Raw genomic sequence first — 18,751 nt, 5'->3', positions numbered from 1 at the left:
ACGACTCCCGCACGACTCCCATACGACTCCTGTACGACTCCCGCACGACTCCCGTACGAATCCCGCATGACTCCCGCACGACTCCCGTACGACTCTGGACAGCAGCTGGATGTTTACACTTGCCGAAGCGTGGCAACCTGCAGAGGTCTTGTCTCCTGATCTGGATGCAGGCCTCTACGACTCTGATCTGCATCTACCCCAACCTGTTCATGGACGAACAAAACGGGTGACGATGGTAGTGAGAAGGACGCCGAGCTCTCCTTCTGATACCACTTATTTTGTGAGTGGGTCTGCGGCACAGTTTGGAGTTCAGTCTAGTGAATGTAGCAGAATGCAACAAGTCCAAACATGGACTGTTATTCACCCTGTCTTGGGTCAAACACCCACGTGGAGGCCTCAGAGGAACTAAAGACCACCTAAAAGACGAGGTGATTCGGTGACTCTTTTGATTTTGAACTGAACTGGAACATACAAAGTGTTCTGGGACGTCATTTTTTTTATTTTTTTTTTATTGTTGTTGAGCTTTGAAAATTAAAAGAAGAAAACAAATTGTGACAGTTTTATATTGTAGGCATTGAGACGTTGTCATGGTTCCTCTTGGCACCAGAGGGCGGCAGAGACCGCCCTAGATACTTTTATTGAACTCAGGTGTGCCTTCATTATTTCATGATTAATTCCCCTTTAAGAGAGGTGTGTTTTCTGTTTCCCCTTTGTTAGTTCTTGAATTCAGTTTCCTGTATGTTTTCCCCAGTGTGAGTTTCGAGTGCGAGTGTTTGTTGTTTTTAAGTTTTCTGTATCGTCACGTTCTCCATTATTCAAGTAAAGTATTCACGTTTTTCCCAAGTCGCTGATTCCTGGTCTGGTTCATTCTCTGCTAATGGGTTCAACTCTACCACGTTGCAGACGTGGGCCATTTATGTTTTGGGAACTGTGTTATTTTGTATGGGAAGAAAGCCAGGTATTTTGGAAAACAGAAAGTAACATTCTTGAAATAGAACAGAGGATAAGATCCCCAAATGTGGGAATTACCCCAAAGCATTCTTAAATTGCTCTGGCCCCGGAGATAGCAAGTGAAAGCCTCCCCTGAGCCGTCTCGACCCTGGTCTGGAGACAAGGCAGTAAGGATGTTCAGGCATAACAGTAGTTTGAAGGGCACATGGCAGGTAGAGTGTCAGAGAAGGAAATAAATAGGGAGGGAGTGATTTAGAGAAAGAGGGAGGGAGGGATTTAGAGAAAGGTTAAGGGAAGGCGTGATTTTGAGAATGGATGAGGGAGGGAGTGATTTAGAGAAAGAGGGAGGGAGGGAGGGAGTAATTTAGAGAGGTTGAAGGAGGGAGGGATTTAGAGAAAGGTTAAGGGAAGGCGTGATTTTGAGAATGGATGAGGGAGGGAGTGATTTAGAGAAGGGGAGGGAGTGATTTAGAGAGAGGTTGAGTGAGAGAGTGATTTAGAGAGAGGTTGAAGGAGGGAGGGATTTAGAGAAAGGTTAAGGGAAGGCGTGATTTTGAGAATGGATGAGGGAGGGAGTGATTTAGAGAAGGGGAGGGAGTGATTTAGAGAGAGGTTGAGGGAGAGAGTGATTTAGAGAGAGGTTGAGGGAGGGAGTAATTTAGAGAAAGGGTGAGGGAGGGAGAGGGAGTGATTTAGGGAAAGGGTGAGAGAGGGAGAGGGAGTGATTTAGAGAAAGGTTGAGGGAGGGAGAGGGAGTGATTTAGGGAAAGGGTGAGAGAGGGAGAGGGAGTGATTTAGAGAAAGGTTGAGGGAGGGAGAGGGAGTGATTTAGAGAAAGGGAGGGGGAGGGAGTGATTTAGAGAACTGGTGATGGAGGGAGTGATTTAGAGAACGGGTGAGGGAGGGAGAGGGAGTGATTTAGAGAACGGGTGAGGGAGGGAGTGATTTAGAGAACGGGTGAGGGAGGGAGTAATTTAGGGAAAGGGTGAGGGAGGGAGTGATTTAGGGAAAGGGGTGAGGGAGGGAGTGATTTAGGGAACGGGTAAGGGAGGGAGAGGGTGTGATTTAGAGAGAGGTTGAGGGAGGGAGTGATTTAGAGAAAGGGTGAGGGAGGGAGTAATTTAGAGAAAGGGGGGGAGGGAGTGATTTAGAGAACTGGTGATGGAGGGAGGGATTTAGAGAACGGGTGAGGGAGGGAGTAATTTAGGGAAAGGGTGAGAGAGGGAGAGGGAGTGATTTAGAGAACGGGTGAGGGAAGGGAGTGATTTAGGGAACGGGTGAGGGAGGGAGTGATTTAGAGAAAGGGGGACGGAGTGATTTAGAGAACGGGTGAGGGAAGGGAGTGATTTAGGGAAAGAGGGAGGGAGAGGGAGTGTTTTAGAGAACTGGTGAGGGAGGGAGTGATTTAGAGAACGGGTGAGGGAGGGAGTAATTTAGAGAAAGGGAGGAAGAGGGAGTGATTTAGAGAAAGGGAGGGGGAGGGAGTGATTTAGAGAACGGGTGAGGGAGGGAGTGATTTAGAGAACGGGTGAGGGAGGGAGTGATTTAGAGAAAGGGTGGGGGAGGGAGTGATTTAGAGAAAGGGTGAGGGAGGGAGTGATTTAGAGAAAGGGTGAGGGAGGGAGTGATTTAGGGAACGGGTAAGGGAGGGAGAGGGTGTGATTTAGAGAGAGGTTGAGGGAGGGAGTGTTTTAGAGAAAGGGTAAGGGAGGGAGTGATTTAGAGTAAGGTAAAGGGAGGGAGTGATTTAGGGAAAGGGTGAGAGAGGGAGAGGGAGTGATTTAGAGAACGGGTGAGGGAGGGAGTGATTTAGAGAAAGGGGGACGGAGTGATTTAGAGAACGGGTGAGGGAAGGGAGTGATTTAGGGAAAGAGGGAGGGAGAGGGAGTGTTTTATAGAACGGGTGAGGGAGGGAGTGATTTAGAGAAAAGGTGAGAGAGGGAATGATTTAGAGAAAGGGTGAGGGAGGGAGTGATTTAGAGAAAGGGTGAGGGAGGGAGTGATTTAGAGAAAGGGTGAGGGAGGGAGTAATTTAGAGAAAGGGAGGGGGAGGGAGTGATTTAGAGAACTGGTGATTGAGGGAGTGATTTCGAGAACGGGTGAGGGAGGGAGTGATTTAGGGAACGGGTGAGGGAGGGAGTGATTTAGGGAAAGGGTGAGAGAGGGAGAGGGAGTGATTTAGAGAACGGGTGAGGGAGGGAGTGATTTAGAGAAAGGTTGAGGGAGGGAGAGGGAGTGATTTAGAGAAAGGTTGAGGGAGGGAGAGGGAGTGATTTAGAGAACGGGTGAGGGAGGGAGTGATTTAGAGAACGGGTGAGTGAAGGGAGTGATTTAGGGAAAGAGGGAGGGAGAGGGAGTGATTTAGAGAACAAGTGAGGGAGGGGTAATTTAGAGAAAGGGAGGGGGAGGGAGTGATTTAGAGATCTGGTGATGGAGGGAGGATTTGGAGAACTGGTAAGGGAGGGAGTGATTTAGGGAACGGGTGAGGGAGGGAGTGATTTAGGGAACGGGTGAGGGAGGGAGTGATTTAGGGAACGGGTAAGGGAGGGAGAGGGTGTGATTTAGAGAGAGGTTGAGGGAGGGAGTGTTTTAGAGAAAGGGTGAGGGAGGGAGTGATTTAGAGAAAGGGAGGAAGAGGGAGTGATTTAGAGTTTGATTTAGGGAAAGGGTGAGAGAGGGAGAGGGAGTGATTTAGAGAACGGGTGAGGGAGGGAGTGATTTAGAGAAAGGTTGAGGGAGGGAGAGGGAGTGATTTAGAGAAAGGTTGAGGGAAGGGAACGGGTGAGGGAGGGAGTGATTTAGGGAAAGGGTGAGGGAGGGAGAGGGAGTGATTTAGAGAACTGGTGATTGAGGGAGTGATTTGGAGAATGGGTGAGGGAGGGAGTGATTTAGGGAACGGGTGAGGGAGGGAGTGATTTAGGGAAAGGGTGAGAGAGGGAGAGGGAGTGATTTAGGGAATGGGTAAGGGAGGGAGAGGGTGTGATTTAGAGAGAGGTTGAGGGAGGGAGTGTTTTAGAGAAAGGGTGAGGGAGGGAGTGATTTAGAGAAAGGGAGGAAGAGGGAGTGATTTAGAGTAAGGTAAAGGGAGGGAGTGATTTAGAGAACGGGTGAGGGAGGGAGTGATTTAGAGAAAGGGGGACGGAGTGATTTAGAGAACGGGTGAGGGAAGGGAGTGATTTAGGGAAAGAGGGAGGGAGAGGGAGTGTTTTATAGAACGGGTGAGGGAGGGAGTGATTTAGAGAAAAGGTGAGAGAGGGAATGATTTAGAGAAAGGGTGAGGGAGGGAGTGATTTAGAGAAAGGGTGAGGGAGGGAGTGATTTAGAGAAAGGGTGAGGGAGGGAGTGATTTAGAGAAAGGGTGAGGGAGGGAGTGATTTAGAGAAAGGGTGAGGGAGGGAGTAATTTAGAGAAAGGGAGGGGGAGGGAGTGATTTAGAGAAAGGGAGGGGAGGGAGTGATTTAGAGAACTGGTGATGGAGGGAGTGATTTAGAGAACGGGTGAGGGAGGGAGTAATTTAGAGAAAGGGAGGGGGAGTGATTTAGAGAACTGGTGATGGAGGGAGTGATTTAGAGAAAGGGTGAGGGAGGGAGTAATTTAGAGAAAGGGAGGGGAGGGAGTGATTTAGAGAACTGGTGATTGAGGGAGTGATTTGGAGAAAGGTGAGGGAGGGAGTGTGATTTAGGGAACGGGTGAGGGAGGGAGTGATTTAGGGAAAGGGTGAGAGAGGGAGAGGGAGTGATTTAGAGAACGGGTGAGGGAGGGAGTGATTTAGAGAAAGGTTGAGGGAGGGAGAGGGAGTGATTTAGAGAAAGGTTGAGGGAGGGAGAGGGAGTGATTTAGAGAACGGGTGAGGGAGGGAGTGATTTAGAGAACGGGTGAGTGAAGGGAGTGATTTAGGGAAAGAGGGAGGGAGAGGGAGTGATTTAGAGAACAAGTGAGGGAGAGGGAGTGATTTAGAGAACTGGTGAGGGAGGGAGAGGGAGTGATTTAGAGAACGGTGAGGGAGAGGGAGTGATTTAGAGAACTGGTGAGGGAGAGGGAGTGATTTAGAGAACTGGTGAGGGAGGGAGAGGGAGTGATTTAGAGAACGGGTGAGGGAGGGAGTGATTTAGAGAACGGGTGAGGGAGGGAGTGATTTAGAGAACGGGTGAGGGAGGGAGTGATTTAGAGAAAGGGTGAGGGACGGAGTGATTTAGAGAACGGGTGAGGAGGGAGTGATTTAGAGAAAGGGGGGGAGTGATTTAGAGAACGGGTGAGTGAAGGGAGTGATTTAGGGAAAGAGGGAGGGAGAGGGAGTGATTTAGAGAACAAGTGAGGGAGAGGGAGTGATTTAGAGAACTGGTGAGGGAGGGAGAGGGAGTGATTTAGAGAACGGTGAGGGAGAGGGAGTGATTTAGAGAACTGGTGAGGGAGGGAGAGGGAGTGATTTAGAGAACGGGTGAGGGAGGGAGTGATTTAGAGAACGGGTGAGGGAGGGAGTGATTTAGAGAACGGGTGAGGGAGGGAGTGATTTAGAGAAAGGGTGAGGGACGGAGTGATTTAGAACGGGCGAGAGAGGGAGTGATTTAGAGAACGGGTGAGGGAGGGAGTGATTTAGAGAACGGGTGAGGGAGGGAGTGATTTAGAGAAAGGGGGACGGAGTGATTTAGAGAACGGGTGAGGGAGGGAGTGATTTAGAGAACGGGTGAGGGAGGGAGTGATTTAGGGAACGGGTAAGGGAGGGAGAGGGTGTGATTTAGAGAGAGGTTGAGGGAGGGAGTGTTTTAGAGAAAGGGTGAGGGAGGGAGTGATTTAGAGAACGGGTGAGGGAGGGAGAGGGAGGGACGGGTGAGGGAGGGAGTGATTTAGAGAAAAGGTGAGGAGGGAATGATTTAGAGAAAGGGTGAGGGATGGAGTGATTTAGAGAAAGGGTGAGGGAGGGAGTGATTTAGAGAAAGGGTGAGGGAGGGAGTAATTTAGAGAAAGGGAGGGGGAGGGAGTGATTTAGAGAACTGGTGATTGAGGGAGTGATTTCGAGAACGGGTGAGGGAGGGAGTGATTTAGGGAACGGGTGAGGGAGGGAGTGATTTAGAGAAAGGTTGAGGGAGGGAGAGGGAGTGATTTAGAGAAAGGTTGAGGGAGGGAGAGGGAGTGATTTAGAGAACGGGTGAGGGAGGGAGTGATTTAGAGAACGGGTGAGTGAAGGGAGTGATTTAGGGAAAGAGGGAGGGAGAGGGAGTGATTTAGAGAACAAGTGAGGGAGAGGGAGTGATTTAGAGAACTGGTGAGGGAGGGAGAGGGAGTGATTTAGAGAACGGTGAGGGAGAGGGAGTGATTTAGAGAACTGGTGAGGGAGGGAGAGGGAGTGATTTAGAGAACGGGTGAGGGAGGGAGTGATTTAGAGAACGGGTGAGGGAGGGAGTGATTTAGAGAACGGGTGAGGGAGGGAGTGATTTAGAGAAAGGGTGAGGGACGGAGTGATTTAGAACGGGCGAGAGAGGGAGAGGGAGTGATTTAGAGAACGGGTGAGGGAGGGAGTGATTTAGAGAACGGGTGAGGGAGGGAGTGATTTAGAGAAAGGGGGACGGAGTGATTTAGAGAACGGGTGAGGGAGGGAGTGATTTAGAGAACGGGTGAGGGAGGGAGTGATTTAGAGAAAGAGGGAGGGAGGATGCTACCGCTGCTGCCAGCGGAAAATGGCTGCTGCAACCCAAGTCCATCCTGATACACAGAAACGACGTAAAGGTGGAGAGAGAGAGAGACAAGGATTAGAAAATGAGAGCAGAGAGTGAGATAGAACGAGAGAGTGACAGAGTGAGGCTGTGAGTGTCCGCGTGTGTGTTCTGGCGAAGGGGGATCTAAAGGACAGGGATACCGGGGCAGGGAGCTCGAAGCAGCGGCTACACCGAGACATGGAGGGCGAGTAAGTCCTTATCATTTTATTTCATACAATATTACACGAAATCAATTTAGCTTGGTCATTACATTAATCTCTGATAAACACCGATGTTACACAAGAAGGCAGCCTCAGGATAGACAAAGGTACAGTCTATTGATATAGTTGAGGATAAACACCATTACGTAGTCTTGAATCAACAGTATACATCACATTCCCGATATATTCAAGCAAATATGTGCTAAATATGTATATATGATTAGGGTTACATTGGGGGCTACAATATTTAAACGGTGTAAAGACAGGATTCAATACCTTATCAAAGACAACACGGCTTCTAATCGAATGATAAAAACCCACTGTGAGAAATACCAGGTAATAGTCACGCAGTGGCGAGGACTTCTATTTAACGGTTAAATAAATCAGTCAATGTGTAAAATGTGTTGGAAGAAATTGACAAAATATGGCGAGCTTTGGCCAAGCTCTCATTCACAGACACAGGATCCGGTAAACCTAGGGAGGGATGTTGGCGATGGGATTTTTTTATCAACGCGTCTCGGGTTTCATTATGATTTTTAAAGCACAACTTTATGAATGAAATGTGATTTTTCTCTCGTCCTCTTCCTCAACCCCTCCTCTCCTTCCCTTTTCTCGTCGCCCCCTCCCCCATCTATCGCTCCCTCTTTCTATCCTCGCACCCACTCATCTCTCCTTTTTTTCCCAAACGATTGCATTTTTCCCTTCGAGATATTGCACATCGGTTTAAATCACTGTGTTTTCTATTGTATTTCATTCATAAAATAAGGAATATCAGGATGTGTTAGCGAGCGAGTGCGTATAGCAGCGCAGTGTGTGATGAGCAGGCAGTAGGGGGTGAGAGGAGAACGCAATGTTTTTACAATTATTGCAACAATAATGGGAATCCTATGTAATACAAATGTAACGATATGATGCCCGTGTCTTCGCAGTTCTGTCGATCCACGGTGATGGAATTTAAAACAGTCATTCATTGTGCATCTGGCGGACTAGAGAAGGAGAGGCTTGTGTTGCGAGGTACAGGGCCTCGCTCGGATGGCGAATGGGCGCGTTCATTGATACATCTGGGAAAACAATTCTTGCTCCCACCTCCCATTCGGTCATTCTCGCCCTGCCTCGATATGTCTTTCATTCCGTGACATTTCCCCCGTGACACTTCATTACTCAGGAATAAGAGTCGTGGTCGTTCTAAAACAAACCCTGATATGGTTTATTTTTTTATATATTTTTTGTTGCTGTATAATAATATAATATTCAGTCCCAACTGTTCTGTGTTCATTGGTGCAGTCATCACATCCGAGGCGAGATTAGATTTACCTTGTTCACGTGACCGTCCATTATAAAAACCTGTCTGCTTCCGTCCTTCCTAACACTGATATCTACGGTGGGGCTCATAGTCCTGTAGTGTGGTTCTGCTATGTTTCTATAGGAGTAGATCTACTGAAGTCAGGAAATATAGACAAACATCACGACTACAAATACAAACATTTAAGATGGAGGAGTGCTTTAAAATAAATAAAATAATAATCTTCACGTTTTGAAACATGAGAAGGATGTTGATAAAACAGTTAGGTTTCCGGGAGTGACACAGCGGTCTGAGACACTGCATCTCAGTGCTTGAGGCATAACTACAGACACCCTGGTTTGAATCCAGGCTGTATCACAACCGGCCGTGATTGGGAGTCCCATAGGGCGGCGCACAATTGGCCCAGTGTTGTCTGGGTTTGGCCGGTGTAGAGGCCGTCTAAAATAAATAAGAATTTGTTCTGAACTGACTGGCCTAGTTAAATAAATATATTAGTAGTATTACTAGTTTAAATATATATATTTTATATACATTTTTAAGTGACGCTTGACATCATAGCCAGTGTCAACAGACCATAGCATGATTATGTTGTAATTTGTAACATGATTGTATGTTCTCTGCCTGTCGCTCACTCTCTCTCTCTCTCCTGTCTCTCTCTGCCTGTCGCTCACTCTCTCTCTCTCTCTCTCTGCCTGTCTTTCTATCTCTTTCTGCCTCGCTCCTGTCTCTCTCTCTCTCTCTCTCTCTCTCTCTCTCTCTCTGCCTGTCTTTCTATCTCTTTCTCCTGTCGCTCTCTCTGTCTGCCTGTCTGTCGCTCACTGTCTCTCTCTGCCTGTCGCTCACTCTCTCTCCTGTCTCTCTCTCTCCTGTCTCTGTCTGCCTGTCACTCACTCTCTCTGCCTGTCTCACTCTCTCTGCCTGTCTCTCTCTCTCCTCTCTCTCTGTCTGCCTGTCGCTCACTCTCTCTCTCTGTCTCTGTCTGCCTGTCGCTCACTCTCTCTCTCTCTCTCTCTGTCTGCCTGTCGCTCACTCTCTCTCTCTGTCTCTGTCTGCCTGTCGCTCACTCTCACTCTCTCTGTCTCTGTCTGCCTGTCTGCCTGTCTGTCGCTCACTGTCTCTCTCTGCCTGTCGCTCACTCTCTCTCCTGTCTCTCTCTCTCCTGTCTCTCTCTGCCTGTCTCTCTCTCTCTCTCTCTCTCTCTGCCTGTCGCTCACTCTCACTCTCTCTCTCTTTCTGCCTGTCGCTCTCTCTCTCTCTCTCTCTCTGCCTGTCGCTCTCTCTCTCTGCCTGTCGCTCTCTCTCTCACCGCCTGTCTATAATCTAATAATCTCTCTGTCTGTCGCTCTCTCTCTCTTCCTTATAATCTCTCTGCCTGTCTATAATCTCTCTACCTGTCTATAATATCTCTGTCTGTCGCTCTCTCTCTCTCTGCCTGTCTATAATCTTTCTCTGTCGCTCTCTCTACCTTAAAATCTCTGCCTGTCTATAAACTTTATGCCCGTCGCTTTCTCTCTTTCTCTCTATAATCTCTCTCTGTCCATAATCTCTCTCTCAGTCTATAATCTCTCTCTGTCTATAATATCTCTCTCTGTTTATAATCTCTCTCTCTGTCCATAATCTCTCTCTCTGTCTATAATCTCTCTGTCTATAATCTGTCTCTCGCTCGCTCTCTCTCTCTGCCTGTCTGTTGCTCTCTCTCTCTCTCTCTCTCTCTCTCTCTCTCTGTCACTCTCTCTCTGTCGCTCTCCATCTTCCTGTCGCTCTCCATCTCTCTGTCAATAATCTCTCTGTCTATAATCTCTGTCTCTCGCGCTCTCTTTCTGCCTGTCTGTCGCTCTCTCTTTCTGTCGCTCTCCATCTCTCTATCTGTCTATATCTCTGTCTATATATTTCTTTCTGCCTTACTATCTCTCTCTGTATATATCTCTCTGCCTTACTATCTCTCTGTCTATTTCTCTATATCTTTCTGCCTTACTATCTCTCTGCCTCACTATCTCTCTGCCTTACTCTCTTCCTTACTATCTCTCTCTGTCTATATCTCTCTTCCTTACTATCTCTGTCTATTTCTCTATATCTTTCTGCCTTACTACCTCTCTGCCTCACTATCTCTCTGCATTACTCTCTTCCTTACTATCTCTCTCTGTCTATATCTCTCTGCCTTACTCTCTTCCTTACTATCTCTCTGCCTTACTCTCTTCCTTACTATCTCTATGCCTCATTATCTCTCTGCCTTACTCTCTTCCTTACTATCTCTCTGTCTATATCTCTCTGCCTTACTACCTCTCTGCCTCTATATCTCTCTGCCTTACTACCTCTATATCTCTCTGCCTTACTACCTCTCTGCCTCTATATCTCTCTGCCTTATAGTAAGGAAGAGAGTAAGGCAGAGAGATATAGAGGCAGAGAGGTAGTAAGGCAGAGAGATATAGACAGAAAGAGATAGTAAGGAAGAGAGTAAGGCAGAGAGATTTAGACAGAGAGAGATAGTAAGGAAGAGAGTCTCTCTCTGTCTAAATCTCTCTGCCTTACTCTCTTCCTTACTATCTCTCTCTGTCTAAATCTCTCTGCCTTACTCTCTTCCTTACTATCTCTCTCTGTCTATATCTCTATGCCTTACTCTCTTCCTCACTATCTCTTTCTGCCTTACTATCTCTCTGCCTCATTATCTCTCTGCCTTACTCTCTTCCTTACTATCTCTCTCTGTCTATATCTCTCTTCCTTACTATCTCTCTCTGTCTATATCTCTCTTCCTTACTATCTCTGTCTATTTCTCTATATCTTTCTGCCTTACTATCTCTCTGCCTCATCTCTCTGCATATGAATGCTTATTAATTTGTTAAAATAGGTATGTACTTGTAAGAACTTTCCTACTCGGTTCATTTCATGTTTGACCAGTTGTACCTTTTGTAAAGACAATCACATTGTATTACATAAGGGGGGGTCGTGTTTCTAATGGTTTCTCTCCTTTCCAACTGTGTGTGTGTATAAATTCATTTGTGCATAAATGTTTGTGTATGGTATTTGAATGTGTGTGTTCAGTACAGTGCGTGTGTATCATTGTGTGGTCTAATCTCCTGTCGTCTCTCCTCAGTGTGCGTGTGTGTATCATTGTGTGGTCTAATCTCCTGTCGTCTCTCCTCAGTGTGCGTGTGTGTGTCATTGTGTTGTCTAATCTCCTGTCGTCTCTCCTCAGTGTGCGTATCATTGTGTGGTCTAATCTCCTGTCTAATCTCGTCGTCTCTCCTCAGTGTGTGTATCATTGTGTGGTCTAATCTCCTGTCTAATCTCGTCGTCTCTCCTCAGTGTGCGCGTGTGTATCATTGTGTTGTCTAATCTCCTGTCTAATCTCGTCGTCTCTCCTCAGTGTGCGCGTGTGTATCATTGTGAGGTCTAATCTCCTGTCTAATCTCCTGTCTAATCTCGTCGTCTCTCCTCAGTGTGCGCGTGTGTATCATAGTGTTGTCTAATCTCCTGTCTAATCTCCTGTCTAATCTCGTCGTCTCTCCTCAGTGTGTGTATCATTGTGTGGTCTAATCTCCTGTCTAATCTCGTCGTCTCTCCTCAGTGTGCGCGTGTGTATCATTGTGTTGTCTAATCTCCTGTCTAATCTCGTCGTCTCTCCTCAGTGTGTGTATCATTGTGTGGTCTAATCTCCTGTCTAATCTCGTCGTCTCTCCTCAGTGTGCGTGTGTGTATCATTGTGTTGTCTAATCTCCTGTCTAATCTCGTCGTCTCTCCTCAGTGTGTGTATCATTGTGTGGTCTAATCTCCTGTCGTCTCTCCTCAGTGTGCGTGTGTGTATCATTGTGTCGTCTAATCTCCTGTCTAATCTCCTGTCTAATCTCGTCGTCTCTCCTCAGTGTGCGCGTGTGTATCATTGTGTTGTCTAATCTCCTGTCTAATCTCCTGTCTAATCTCGTCGTCTCTCCTCAGTGTGTGTATCATTGTGTGGTCTAATCTCCTGTCTAATCTCGTCGTCTCTCCTCAGTGTGCGCGTGTGTATCATTGTGTTGTCTAATCTCCTGTCTAATCTCGTCGTCTCTCCTCAGTGTGTGTATCATTGTGTGTATCATCTCCTGTGTGGTCTCCTCAGTGTGCGTGTGTGTATCATTGTGTTGTCTAATCTCCTGTCTAATCTCGTCGTCTCTCCTCAGTGTGTGTATCATTGTGTTGTCTAATCTCCTGTCGTCTCTCCTCAGTGTGCGTGTGTGTATCATTGTGTGGTCTAATCTCCTGTCTAATCTCCTGTCTAATCTCCTGTCGTCTCTCCTCAGTGTGTGTATCATTGTGTGGTCTAATCTCCTCAGTGTCTAATCTAATCTCCTGTCTAATCTCCTGTCGTCTCTCCTCAGTGTGTGTATCATTGTGTGGTCTAATCTCCTGTCTAATCTCCTGTCTAATCTCCTGTCTAATCTCCTGTCGTCTCTCCTCAGTGTGTGTATCATTGTGTGGGTCTAATCTCCTGTCTAATCTCCTGTCTAATCTCCTGTCAGTGTGTATCATTGTGTGGTCTAATCTCCTGTCGTCTCTCCTCAGTGTGCGTGTGTGTATCATTGTGTGGTCTAATCTCCTGTCGTCTCTCCTCAGTGTGCGTGTGTGTGTCATTGTGTTGTCTAATCTCCTGTCGTCTCTCCTCAGTGTGTGTATCATTGTGTGGTCTAATCTCCTGTCGTCTCTCCTCAGTGTGCGTGTGTGTATCATTGTGTGGTCTAATCTCCTGTCTAATCTCCTGTCTAATCTCCTGTCTAATCTCCTGTCGTCTCTCCTCAGTGTGTGTATCATTGTGTGGTCTAATCTCCTGTCTAATCTCCTGTCTAATCTCCTGTCGTCTCTCCTCAGTGTGTGTATCATTGTGTCGTCTAATCTCCTGTCTAATCTCCTGTCTAATCTCCTGTCTAATCTCCTGTCGTCTCTCCTCAGTGTGTGTATCATTGTGTGGTCTAATCTCCTGTCTAATCTCCTGTCTAATCTCCTGTCTAATCTCCTGTCGTCTCTCCTCAGTGTGCGTGTGTGTATCATTGTGTGGTCTAATCTCCTGTCGTCTCTCCTCAGTGTGCGTGTGTGTGTCATTGTGTTGTCTAATCTCCTGTCGTCTCTCCTCAGTGTGCGTATCATTGTGTGGTCTAATCTCCTGTCTAATCTCCTGTCTAATCTCCTGTCTAATCTCGTCGTCTCTCCTCAGTGTGTGTATCATTGTGTCGTCTAATCTCCTGTCTAATCTCCTGTCTAATCTCCTGTCGTCTCTCCTCAGTGTGCGTGTTAGAGCCGTGGTGATGACACGTGACGACTCCAGTGGAGGCTGGGTACCCCTGGGGGGCGGCGGCCTCAGTCACGTGGTAATATGTAAGGGGAGGAGCCATGAAGGCAGGGGGCGGAGAGAGTACATTGTACGTGGAGAGCGGCTACGCGACCGAGCAGTGAGTCTGTGTGTCACGCCCGCCACCTGAGGACTAGTCCATATTGGTTCCTGTGTTTGAGGAAAACCAAATCAAACACAGTGAAAGTATAAAGTATTTGACTAATGTCTTCATGTGCTAACCCTAACGATATGGTACAGCGTTTTGTGGTCCTTCTGTAGCTCAGTTGGTAGAGCATGGCGCTTGTAACGCCAGGGTAGGGTTCAATTCCCGGGACCACCCATACGTAGAATGTATGCACACATGACTGTAAGTCGCTTTGGATAAAAGCGTCCGCTAAATGGCATATATTATATTATTATTTGTGGGAGCTCTTGTTTTTGGAGGACCGTGGATCGTTGGTGCAGTGATCCCTTCTACATCCCTGTGTGTGTGTGTGTGTGTGTGTGTGTGTGTATATATATATAGCCGGTGCTGGAGTGTGCTGTGCAGAAGGGGCTGGTCTACAACAAAGTGAACCCTATCTTTCATCACTGGCGCGTGGAGGAACGTAAGTTTGGCCTGACGTTCCAGAGTCCTGCTGACGCCATCTCCTTCGAGCGCGGCCTACAAGCGGTCATCGATAAGCTGGACCGCGGCTCTGAATCTCCTTCCTCCTCCACGCCTGAAGAGGGCGACACTGAGGACGATGGTCAAGCAGTGAGTGGCTTTATCCTTTTATACACACATATCTAGGATCAGATCAGATCTAGGATCAGACCTAGGATTGTTCTGAGGGTAGAACGAATGTGATTGGTTCAATTAATAATCAGTGGGCGGGGACATACAGAGATTGTGTTGTTCACTCTCTGTCGGTCCTGGATCAAGACGGTCGTATGATTGTGTCGGTCCTGGATCATGTACTGAGAATAGACTGTACATGGATGTGTAGTCTGTCTCAGACTGTGGTGCGATGAGCTGTAAGCATACAAATATAATCTTTCTAAATATCTAGATTATATTTCTAGGAGTTGTAGTGTGTGTCATTATGTATGATGTCATGATGATCTACATGATCTCTGATGACCTGTATGTAGTGTGTCAGTCTTACATGACCTCTGACCTGTAGTTTGATGATGTCAGTCCCATACAGGAAGTGAGTCATCAAAATTCTGAGCGGTAGATCTCCGTTTGCCTTTTCACTGCGAAAGTGATCGACTGGTTGATTGGCCGAAATGTTCAAAGATAGTCAATTTGATTAAAAAGACACACACAAGGTGTGACTGAGCTTGTAAAATGTATTTTATTTTTTATTTCACCATTATTTAACCAGGTAGGCTAGTTGAGAACAAGTTCTCATTTGCAACTGCGACCTGGCCAAGATAAAGCAAAGCAGTTCGACACAAACAACAACACAGAGTTACACATGGAGTAAACAACAACACAGAGTTACACATGGAGTAAACAACAACAACACAGAGCTACACATGGAGTAAACAACAACAACACAGAGCTACACATGGAGTAAACAACAACACAGAGCTACACATGGAGTAAACAACAACACAGAGCTACACATGGAGTAAACAACAACACAGAGCTACAATGAACAAACATGTCATGGTCCTTCTGTAGCACAGTTGGTAGAGCATGGCGCTTGTAACGCCAGGGTAGTGGGTTCGATTCCCGGGACCACCCATATGTAGAATGTATGCACACATGACTGTAAGTCGCTTTGGATAAAAGCGTCTGCTAAATGGCATATATTATTATTATTATTATAATACAGTAGAAAAAAGAAAACAAAAAGTCTATATACAGTGAGTGTAAATGAGTTAAGATAATAAATAGGCCATAGTGGCAAAGTAATTACAATATAGCAATTAAACACTGGAATGATAGATGTGCAGAAGATGAATGTGCAAGTAGAGACACTGGGGTGCAAAGGAGCAAGATAAATAAATAAAAACAGTATGGGGATGAGGTAGTTGGATGGGCTATTTACAGATGGGCTATGTACAGGTGCAGTGATCTGTGAGCTGCTCTGACAGCTGGTGCTTAAAGCTAGTGAGGGGGGTAAGAGTCTCCAGCTTCAGAGATTTTTTGCAGTTCGATCCAGTCATTGGCAGCAGAGAATTGGAAGGAAAGGCGACCAAAGGAGGAATTGGCTTTGGGGGTGACCAGTGAGATATACCTGCTGGAGCGCGTGCTACGAGTGGGTGCTGCTATGGTGATCAGTGAGCTGAGATAAGGCGGGGCTTTACCCAGCAGAGACTTGTAGATAACCTGTAGCAAGTGGGTTTGGCGACGAGTATGAAGCGAGGGCCAGCCAACGAGAGCCTACAGTGGTGGGTAGTGTATGGGGCTTTGGTGACAAAACGGATGGCACTGTGATAGACTGCATCCAATTTGCTGAGTAGTGTTGGGTTAACTGCCTCATTTTGTAAATGACATCGCCGAAGTCGAGGATCGGTAGGATAGTCAGTTTTACGAGGGTATGTTGGCAGCATGAGTGAAGGATGCTTTGTTGCGATATAGGACGCCGATTCTAGATTTAATTTTGGATTGGAGATGTTTGATGTGAGTCTGGAAGGAGAGTTTACAGTCTAACCAGACACCTAGGTATTTGTAGTTGTCCACGTATTCTAAGTCAGAGCCGTCCAGAGTAGTGATGCTGGACGGGTGGACGGGTGGGCGGGTGGGCGGGGTGCAGGCAGCGATCGATGTCGACCGATTATGCTTTTTCAATGCCGATACCGATGAATCGGACGTTTAATTTTTTTTTCTTTGTAATATTGACAATTACAACAATACTGAATGAACACTTATTTTAACTTAATATAATACATCAATAAAAATCAATTTAGCCTCAAATAAATAATGAAACATGTTCAATTTGGTTTAAATAATGCAAAAACAAAGTGTTGGAGAAGAAAGTAAAAGAAAGGGCTTTTTTCGCAAATGCGCTTTTGTTAAATCATCCCCCTGTGTTGCATCGATTATATGCTAGATTACACGCTAGATAAACTAGTAATATCATCAACCATGTGTAGTTATAACTAGTGATTATGATTGATTGTTTTTTATAAGATAAGTTTAATGCAAGCTAGCAACTTACCTTGGCTTCTTACTGCATTTGCGTAACAGGCAGTCTCCTCGTGGAGTGCAATGTAATCAGGTGGTTACAGCGTTGGACTAGTTAACTGTAAGGTTGCAAGATTGGATCCCCCGAGCTGACAAGGTAAAAATCTGTCATTCTGCACCCTGAACAAGGCAGTTAACCCACCGTTCCTAGGCCGTCATTGAAAATAAGAATGTGTTCTTAACTGACTTGCCTAGTTCAATAAAGCTGGAATAAAATCTGCCAAATCAGTGTCCAAAAATAACGATTTCTGATTGTTGAAAACTTGAAATCGGCCATTCCGATTAATCAGTCGACCTCTAGTCCAGAGTAGTGATGCCGGACAGGCGGGCAGGTGCTTTAATTGATTAATTGGAAAATGCTTTAAGCACGCTGTTTGATTAAATGATTAAGACACGCAAATGACTCAAAAGGGAGACAGAGATCAAGATAGGAGGAATAAACCTGTTCCCGACCACCATTTTGCTGCTGGTGGTCTTTTCAGATTCTGTCATTCTGCTGAAGTTGCCGGTAATAGGCTACACCGACGGCCGGAAACCTTTTCCATTTGCCAATTTATCCTACCATTTATACCGATTTGCATGCCAGTTATGATTTTCACATATGCACATTTTTCTTTCGAATAGTCTTTGTATCTCAAAATCATTATCGTGTGGTTAAATCTACATTCTATCAAAATCAAAATGATACAAATCGAAAAGTAACTTCTAAACTAAAAAAATAGCCTTCATAAAGCCAACAAATAAAAACATTTGCATCCTGCCGCTAGAAGATATAATATTATATGATTTAAAAAATAAATATCCTATAAATCACATTGGTAACGCATGGCCTGTTTGCAACAAACTTTGTATAAAACTATCAACTGTGTCTGAATATATGAATATATGAATAATGAATATATGAATATATGCCATTTAGCAGACGCTTTTATCCAAAGCGACTTACAGTCATGTGTGCATACATTCTACATATGGGTGGTCCCGGGAATCGAACCCACTACCCTGGCGTTACAAGCGCCATGCTCTACCAACTGAGCAGCAGTTGCCCCCTCTGGACCAACACTTGAGCTAGCAAACTTGCAACATTGTATAAAATATTCTGGGCCGTCAGTGTTTCCTGTGCCGGTGAGCTCGGGGACAAACACGGATGTTATTTGTGTCAGGAAGTTATCAGCTATTTTAAGGCCTTTCCACTGGATCAGAGCATTACATTATTACCTTTTCACGCCGAGTGGTTATTCGAAAGAGAGAGAGAGAGAGTTGGAAATATTTTTCAAATACATTGAAGAATTATATTGTCATTCTCAATTGATGATTTTTTTTTTTTTTAAATGTACTTTGTTTGCAGTTTTGAGGTGTAGAACAAAATACTTTGAAGCTCCACAGCTCATTAGTGGGTTAAGGCAATCAGAAATACTATCAGACATCCCCAAATGGGCACAGGCCAGGCCTACTTTCTATATGAGTAATCAGTTGCGTCTCCATATTCAACATTGATGGGAGCGCTCCAAACAGAAGACCATTGAATACATTTACAAAACTCGTAAATGGAATGAAATAAACCAAAACTTGTTTCTCACAAGTGTAGCATAGGTTGTGATCTATGCAAAACAATGTGTCCACTCCGACAATAAGAATGGTAAAAGACTAATAATAATATTGAATGCATTAACAGAAATGATCAAACATTAGAGATTAACGGGAATTAACGGTAGATGTAGGCTACTACTCATTCAGAAAGTATTCAGACCCCTTTATCCACATTGTGTTACGTTACAGACTTATTCTAAAATGGATTAAGTTGTTTTTCCCCCTCATCAATCTACACACAATACCCCATAATGACATCACAATACCCCATAATGACATCACAATACCCCATAATGACATCACAATACCCCATAATGACAAAGCAAAAACAGGTTTTTAGAAATGTTTGCAAATATATAAAAAAAAAAACTGAAATTATCACATTTACATAAGCAATTCAGACCTTTAACTCAGTACTTTGTTGAAGCACCTGTAATCCCTTTGGCAGTGATTACAGCTGCGAGTCTTCTTGGGTATGACCCTACAAGCTTGGCACAACCTGTATTTGGGGAG

At 45.5% G+C, this 18,751-nt stretch overlaps 1 protein-coding gene across 1 annotated transcript in view; it reads left to right on the top strand.

Annotated features, from left to right (window-relative positions):
- The first annotated feature begins 6,607 nt into the window (after positions 1-6,607).
- The window catches only part of spred3 (sprouty related EVH1 domain containing 3), a 49,839-nt gene continuing 37,695 nt past the window's right edge, over positions 6,608-18,751 (top strand). The window contains exons 1-3 of the mRNA XM_035759339.2: positions 6,608-6,853; positions 13,420-13,585; positions 13,994-14,224. Coding sequence (XP_035615232.1) covers positions 6,843-6,853; positions 13,420-13,585; positions 13,994-14,224 — 408 coding nt within the window. The 5' untranslated portion in view covers positions 6,608-6,842. The remainder of the gene's footprint in view (positions 6,854-13,419; positions 13,586-13,993; positions 14,225-18,751) is intronic.

This window comes from Oncorhynchus keta, chromosome 1 (assembly GCF_023373465.1).
Source record: "Oncorhynchus keta strain PuntledgeMale-10-30-2019 chromosome 1, Oket_V2, whole genome shotgun sequence".
Classification (NCBI taxonomy): domain Eukaryota; kingdom Metazoa; phylum Chordata; class Actinopteri; order Salmoniformes; family Salmonidae; genus Oncorhynchus; species Oncorhynchus keta.
This window is presented reverse-complemented; position numbering and strand designations above follow the sequence as displayed.